At 41.8% G+C, this 7,087-nt stretch overlaps 1 protein-coding gene across 2 annotated transcripts in view; it reads left to right on the top strand.

The window, feature by feature from the left end:
* Positions 1–248: 248 nt before the first annotated feature.
* The window catches only part of Slk (STE20 like kinase), a 54,982-nt gene continuing 48,143 nt past the window's right edge, over positions 249–7,087 (top strand). The window contains exon 1 of one of the 2 annotated variants that reach the window (XM_059256721.1): positions 249–559. In XM_059256721.1, the coding sequence (XP_059112704.1) occupies positions 410–559 (150 nt within the window). In that variant the 5' untranslated portion in view covers positions 249–409. The remainder of the gene's footprint in view (positions 560–7,087) is intronic. The other variant, XM_059256726.1, reaches the window with a different exon arrangement.

Here is a 7,087-nt window from a genome sequence, read left to right as displayed (position 1 = left end):
GGCCTCGCCGCTGGGCGCCTCGCGGGCGCCGGTCGCTTCCCGGGCCCGGAGTGGCCGCCGCCCCGGGAGACGCGCGGTGACACGGGCCTAAGGCGCCGCGGGCCGCGGGCGTCCGCGCCGTTCGGCCCGGTGCGGCCCGGTGCCGCGGGGCGGGGACGAGCGCCGGGGCAGGTGCAGCCCCCCGGGCCCGCGAGCGAGGTGTCCACGGCGCCGCTCGGCCCGTCCCGGCTTCGCAGCGGCCGCGCGCCCCCCTCCGCGGCCGGAGCTCGGTCGCTGCCCCGCCTTCTCCGGGGAGCGCCAGGCGGGAGCGGCCCGGACCCCGGGCTCGCGCGGGAGACGACGCGCCACAAACTTTGCCTTTTATTGTTCCTAGCCCTTTAAGTGCGAGGGACTCCGCTGGGCAGGAAAAATGTCCTTCTTCAATTTCCGTAAGATCTTCAAGTTGGGGAGCGAGAAGAAGAAGAAGCAGTACGAGCACGTGAAGAGAGACCTGAACCCCGAAGAGTTTTGGGAGATTATAGGAGAACTGGGCGACGGAGCCTTTGGGAAAGTGTATAAGGTAAGAGGGAGAAAACGGGAAGTTGGCTTAGGAGGTGAAACGGTCGCCTGGCCAGGGTGGCGCGAGGACCTCCCCCCACACCCCTTCCCGTGGCTCGCCCCCTCCTTGGGCTTTATGCATTGAAACTTCAGCTCAGCGTCGGAGCAGTCAGTGGCTCCGACGGTAGGGTCTGCTGAAGACACTGCGGCCGGATGCAGTTTCGAGAGTGATGGTGTGCAGTCCACCTTGTCAAACTTGGGAAGAAATGAGTGTAATTTAATGGGAGGGGCGGGCGGTTGTGGCCCAAGAGTATTTTAAAGTGGGAAACTCTGTAGGCTTTTCAGTGTGCCGATGTTTGTTTACCAATGGCGTTTGCGTGTACGCTCGCACCCAAACAGGTAACTTTCGGGAGATAGGGGCATGCAGCTGGCTGTATCTATAGTTCAAATAAAACAAGAACAGAGTGATTGCCAGTTTGCAGTCTGTCCTCGAGTTGGTTGCTTGGCCTCATGGAATGGAATTTCTGACAGAAAACTTCCAGAAGAAAATCTGCATTTCATCCTAGTTTCTAAATATAATAAGCATTGGCTCTACCAGTGCTTGAGGAATTAAAAAACTACACGCGTATTTATTTATTTCAATAGAGGTTTGATGTTTCAACACCAAGGTGTGAATGTTAACTGTTTACACTGTCCTAGGAAGTATATGAATGATGTCATTGGAGTATTTACTTCCTGAAGGGTGAGGTTCTTATGAGCCGCAGTTTAGGGGAAGGATCCACAGGGTTGCCTAGAAGTGAAAACATAAATACAAGACTTTTCAGTTTCACGTAATTTGGTCCGTGTAAAAGTTCTGGGAAGTGGTCGGGTCAGTAGTAGCATCCACATTTCCATGGACGAATACACTGAAGCTCAGAAATAGTTCACGACCACATGATTCACTTTAACCTTGGACTCAGGTCTGCTGTGCCCATATGTAGTAGTGTGTTTTTACTTGAACTTTATTTCATAGAAGCGTTTCCCCTACTTTCTAAGCACAGTACACTTTATCTTGTAATGTGTACCTTGAATGCATTCTGTCCAAATCCAGCCCTCATTTTTTATCCAGTCTGAAAGACACACTTTCTTTGCTCTGAGTGTTTTCAGAACACTGTTCACATGGCTACTGTATCACTTGTCCTATATTACGATTGACATTTATATATAACGAGGTCAAGGTCCAGAGTTTCACAGTTGAATCTGTTCCTCAGCACTTGCATTTCCTCAGGTATTTGTTGAAGTCTGTGTTGTCTTCCGATGAATGTTATCGAGAGTTGGCATACAATACGGTTTCAGCGAAAGCTTACTCTATAAGGTGTGTGGTAGGAAGGCAGTCGTGTGGTTGGAAAATCATTCTGGGAGACTTGTGTAGAGCTGGCTCCGACTTCTTTTCCTTAGTTGTAAAGCCGTAGGTTCCTTTGGATGTTTCTTGGCTCTTACCGCCTGCTAATGTCCTCTGAGTATGCAGTTTCTGAGGAGAGGCAAAGATCAACCCACAAAACATCTGAAGCTTGTAGTAAGAAGTGGGTAGGTGATTACGGGCAGTTTTCATGTGTGAAGACATTTCATCAAAGAGAAAACAGCATAGGATTAAGAGCATGGGCTCCTCCTATACCAGAATATTTCTCGCTCTCCCACATAGCAGTCTGTGACCTTGGCAAGTTACCTATGTATTCAGTGATTGACTGCCCTCATTGGAAGGCCTGCTTCTCAGTACTTGTAGTATAAATATATAGAAAGTATAAGGCACCCAGAAGGGGTTCAGTAAATGATGGAAATTACTGCCATTATCTGTAGAGGTCATAGAAGCGCAGTGTGGTATGGGAGAGGAAAAGGGACCCAGAAATAACAAGCTAGTTCTATGGCATAGGCAGATGGTGCCGTTTTTCTCTGCAGAGGGTCATGTATATTGCAACGTTAGTTGAAATTTCCTGCAAAATTTGAGACTTCATGTAGCTCAACATTACAAACTGCTTAAGGATAATTCCTGTGGGCTTAAAGATTATGTTTTACAATAATACTGAAGAACACAAGTTCTTTGCATTTGCTTTTGAGGAATCGGGCATGAGTCTTGTTTTTGTTTTTTTAAACAAAAATTTAAATTTAAGCTTATATGACTTTCTGGTCTTATTTTTCATTTTCTAAAAGTTGTTTATTTTTCAGGATTCTTTGGAAGTTGTAAATTTATGTGAGGGAAACTAATGTCCTTTTTGTGGGGTGAATGCTATCATCATACCTTACTTAATATTTGTGGTAGTGTGCAGTAGACAACTATTTTAAAACTTGACTCCAGCTACCATGTGCTTATGGAAATTGAGGACTATTAAGATGTGAAGACATTGTAACTAGGAAATCATGTTATGTACTTCGTTTATTGAAACGGGCTTCGCATCAGATAGCTGCAGTCCTTCCACACAGTGCACATCTGCACAGAATCCTATCAAGTGTACTCTTATCAAGTTCCTTTTCAGAATAGTATTGTTAGTTATGTGCTCTTTGTTATCACCTATTGCTGTCGTTAGTTGATTTTCATCGCTGTATAGCATACTATTACAGAATTGTAGTGAGTCTTTCTCTGTCCCGCCAGCCAGCTCCCAAATAATGACATGGAGACTTATTATTAATTATGAAAACTTGCCCATTAGCTTAGGCTTGTTCCACTAGCTCCTAAATTAACCCATATTTTTATTAATCTACATTCTACCACATGGCTTTTACCTCTCTCCCATTCTGTGTGTCCTCCACATTTTGCCTCTCAATGGTGTTTCCTCTTCCTCTTTCTGCCAGGAAGTCCCACCTATCCCTCCTGCCTAGCTGTTGGTCATTCAGCTTTTTATTACACCAATCACAGCAACATATATTCACACAGTGTACAAATATTCCACAACAGGTTGTATCTCAGTCATTTGCCATTTTACTGTTAGTGAGCATATGGGTTGTTCCTAGTTTTCGACTCTGACATAAAATGCTGGGATAGTTCACCAAGACTTAACTCAGGAGTAGCATGGCTGTGTTTCTAGAGCATTATGACTTTAATTTTACTGGATGATGGCAAACTAATTAAGCTATTTTATATTCCTACTGGAGTGTATAAAGATGTCTTTGCTCTTCATTCTTGTCCCCATTTAGTATTGTTAGAAGTTTTGACTATCTGATTAATAATAAATGCTTTTTTATATGTTTATTGTAGTTTATTTGTGTTCCATTCTCTTGTTCATTTTCTTATTAATGTCATTTTCTGTCTATATGTAGTATATGTATTTGTAGTATATTTATGTATATTATAAACGTGTGTACATAACTTTATTTTTTTAATTTTAGCCATTTCCTGGTTATGGTATCATAAATATTTTCTCATTTTATGACTTATCTTTTTATTTTCATTAGAATGTCTTGACTGAGAGACTTCATGTCAGTATAGTACAATTTTCCAGTTTTGTCTTTTCTTTTAATGTTGTTTATTTTAAGGCATTCTTTCCTAAACCAGTATCATGAAGATTCTACTTTATCTTCCAAAAGCTTTAGAATTTTTCCTTTAGCAAGTCCACAGTTTGCATAGACTAAATTTTTGTGTGTGATGTGAGGTCGGGATCCAGTCTGTGTGTTGTGTTCCCTTCCTCCCACCACGAATATTTAAAGTTCCAGAACCATTCAGGTTCTTTCCCTTAAAGAGGGCAGTCTTACTGCCCTGAACTGTTTTATCTGCTATATAACTTGTGCTTTTCGGCAGTTTTTACTTACTCGGTCTAGTCCTAGCTCACTATTCCACTGTCTTAGTTAGAAAAGCATTAAAGTAAGTCATCCTACAGTAAGACTACCTGCTTTTTCAACAGTCTAGGATATTCCTGGCCCTTAACACTTCCATGTATATTTTAGAAATACCTTGATTGAAATTCAGAAAAACAACCACAAACCATTGTATTATTTTTGAGAGATTTTATTGAATTTATGAGTCAATGTTGAGAAAGTTGACCTATTTTCCTATGTCTGTATTTTCTCTCTGTTTATGCCTTTCCTCAGTAATGGGTTCTTGTTTTTTTTCCTGAAAGTCTTGGGAGCGCTAACTACTTCAAAAGCATCCTTGCTCTTAGGATTTCCTCCTTGATTTTGTGTGAAACCTTTAGTGGCCTTTTGAGAAAGGATCCATGGAAAGTATGTTTTTAGACTTTGCTTGTTGGAGTATCTTCTGTTTATAATGCTGAAAATGGTGTGTAGAATTCTACTTCAAAACAGGGTTTCCTAGAATTTTTAAGAATGAGAATTTTTCTGACTTTGTTCCATTGTCCTTTGGCTTCAGGTGCTGATGTTGAAAATCTGATGCCAGTTTGTTTCCTGACTGTGATCCTTTTGTTTTCGTAGCCTTTAGGATTGCCTTTCTTTTTACACCATTTTATGATAATGTGACGCAGGTGTACACCCTCCATTTCCCACCCTGTTCTGCTGGCCTTAGTCCTCTTAGTGCAGAGGCTCATGTCCTTCACTTCTATGGCATTTTCTTATATTATTTATTAGACAATTTCTGCCCCTGCCCCCAGTAGCTCTTGTCATGATTTTGAGATTCTTTGTCTCCAAATTTAGTGGATACTTAATATCCTACTTGACTTCTCAGGAGCTCTTGGTACACTTGACCATTCTTTCCTTTCTAAAGTCTTCTATTGGCTTTTATTTTCCTGCTTCTTCTGTGTCTACTTTCCAGGCTCCTTTGCTAGCTCTTTTGCTAAAGGATATTTAAGTGTTGAGTTCCTGAAAATTTGGGTATATCATTTTCTTTTTCTTTCCTCCTACCTCCTCTCACCTCCTTTCTCTCTGTAGCTCTGGGTAGCCTGGAACTCCCTATGTTGATGAGGGTGGCTTTGAATTTACAGGAACCCTTCTGCTTCTGCCTCCTGAGATGTGCTGCCACTCCTAGTTCCCTTATCTCCTTTGCTTAGGAGAGCCTATTTTCTCCCATGTTTTAATTTCCACTTAAGGCAATTTAAGTCTGTGCTCAAAGATTGTTCTTGAAATTTAGATCCACATATCAAGCTGTCCATTAGCTATGTCTCGACCTTTTTTTTTTTTTTTTTTTTAAACAGGTCTTGCTGTATAGTCATGATTGGTCTTGAACTGGTGATGTAGTCTAGCCTCCTTAGCCTCCTGAGTGCTGGGATTATAGGCTTTAATTTATATGGCTGGCAGTAATTTATAGTTGAGTTGATGTCTAACAGATACCTAGAACAAAGTCTAGAACATGAGTTCTAATTGTTGGCCCCTAGTTTATTCCTGTGGTCTGTTTAGTATTTACTATCTGGGGCTGCCATTTGTGTAGACCTACAGGTCTTGGGTTGTTGTTTAAGATGGGGGCCATAGCACAGTATGGGAAGTACATCTTCCCACCTCTCTTCCAAGTTCTGGGATTACTGTCATAGGCTTTCTAGAGGTTATTATTATTATTTTTAATTTTGTTTTTCAGTTAGCTTACAAAGTAGCAGGTTTCCCTATGGCTTTCATACATGCTTAGATTTGGCGACCCTTTCTGCTAACCTTCCTCTTTTGCATGTTCTTGTCCCCCATCTTCCTTTTCCCCTTCCACTTTAGCAGCTGGTTGTTTACCATCACCAAAACTTGTGTACATTTTGTTTTAATCAATTTTCTGATTAATTTGTCTGTGTGTGTGTGTGTGTGTGTGTGTGTGTGTGTGTGTGTGTAGGTCCTCATGCCACAGGACCGGTGTGGAGGTCAGATGACAACTCTCAGGCATTGATCCTCCCTGGGATCAAACTCTAGTTGTCAGGCCTGCTCTCCCGTGCCTCTCTACCTGCTGAGACATCTGACTGGTTAGAAACCTGTAAGTTACACTTAGTAAACAAGCCCTGGCACACACACGCTCTTTCTTTCCCTCTGATTTTTTTAGAGAAAACTGCTCTACCTTATATGTACTCTTACAATTCTTGTTGCTATGTTTTGGGCTTGATATAAATGTATTCTTTTGTGTACGTTTATATTTTTGATATAATGAGTGAGACTCATTTATGTCTCATGTAGTCATTTGATTTTTTTCTATAGTATTAAAATTTTTGAAATGCTACAGTTTACAGTTTATTCTTTTGTTGGTAGTCATTTGGGTTGCCTTTACTTTTTGTGTATTAATAGTAAGATTAATCCATGTATATATGTTTTTTCTTATGTATATGTGTTTGTGTGTATGTATGCAATTATGCCTGTGTGTGGGCACTTCTGTGTTGGGGTGTGAGTGTACAAGTGTGCAAAAACTCAAGGTTCGATTGCACTCTATTTTATTCATTGAGGCAAAGTCAGATTTCTCAGTTGAACTCAGAGCTTGCTGGTTGAGTTAGTCTGGCTAGCCAGCTTGCTCCAGGGGTCCTGTCCACCCTTTCCTAGAGCTGGAATTACAGGCAGGTCACATGCCCGCATGGAATTCACATGGTGTTTTGGGGATTTGAACTCAGATCTCTATGCTCCTGGTAAGCTCTTTAACCACTGAACTATCTCCCCAGATAGAAGGTCTCTC

This window comes from Peromyscus eremicus, chromosome 1 (genome assembly GCF_949786415.1).
Source record: "Peromyscus eremicus chromosome 1, PerEre_H2_v1, whole genome shotgun sequence".
NCBI classification, from domain to species: Eukaryota; Metazoa; Chordata; class Mammalia; order Rodentia; family Cricetidae; genus Peromyscus; species Peromyscus eremicus.
This window is presented reverse-complemented; position numbering and strand designations above follow the sequence as displayed.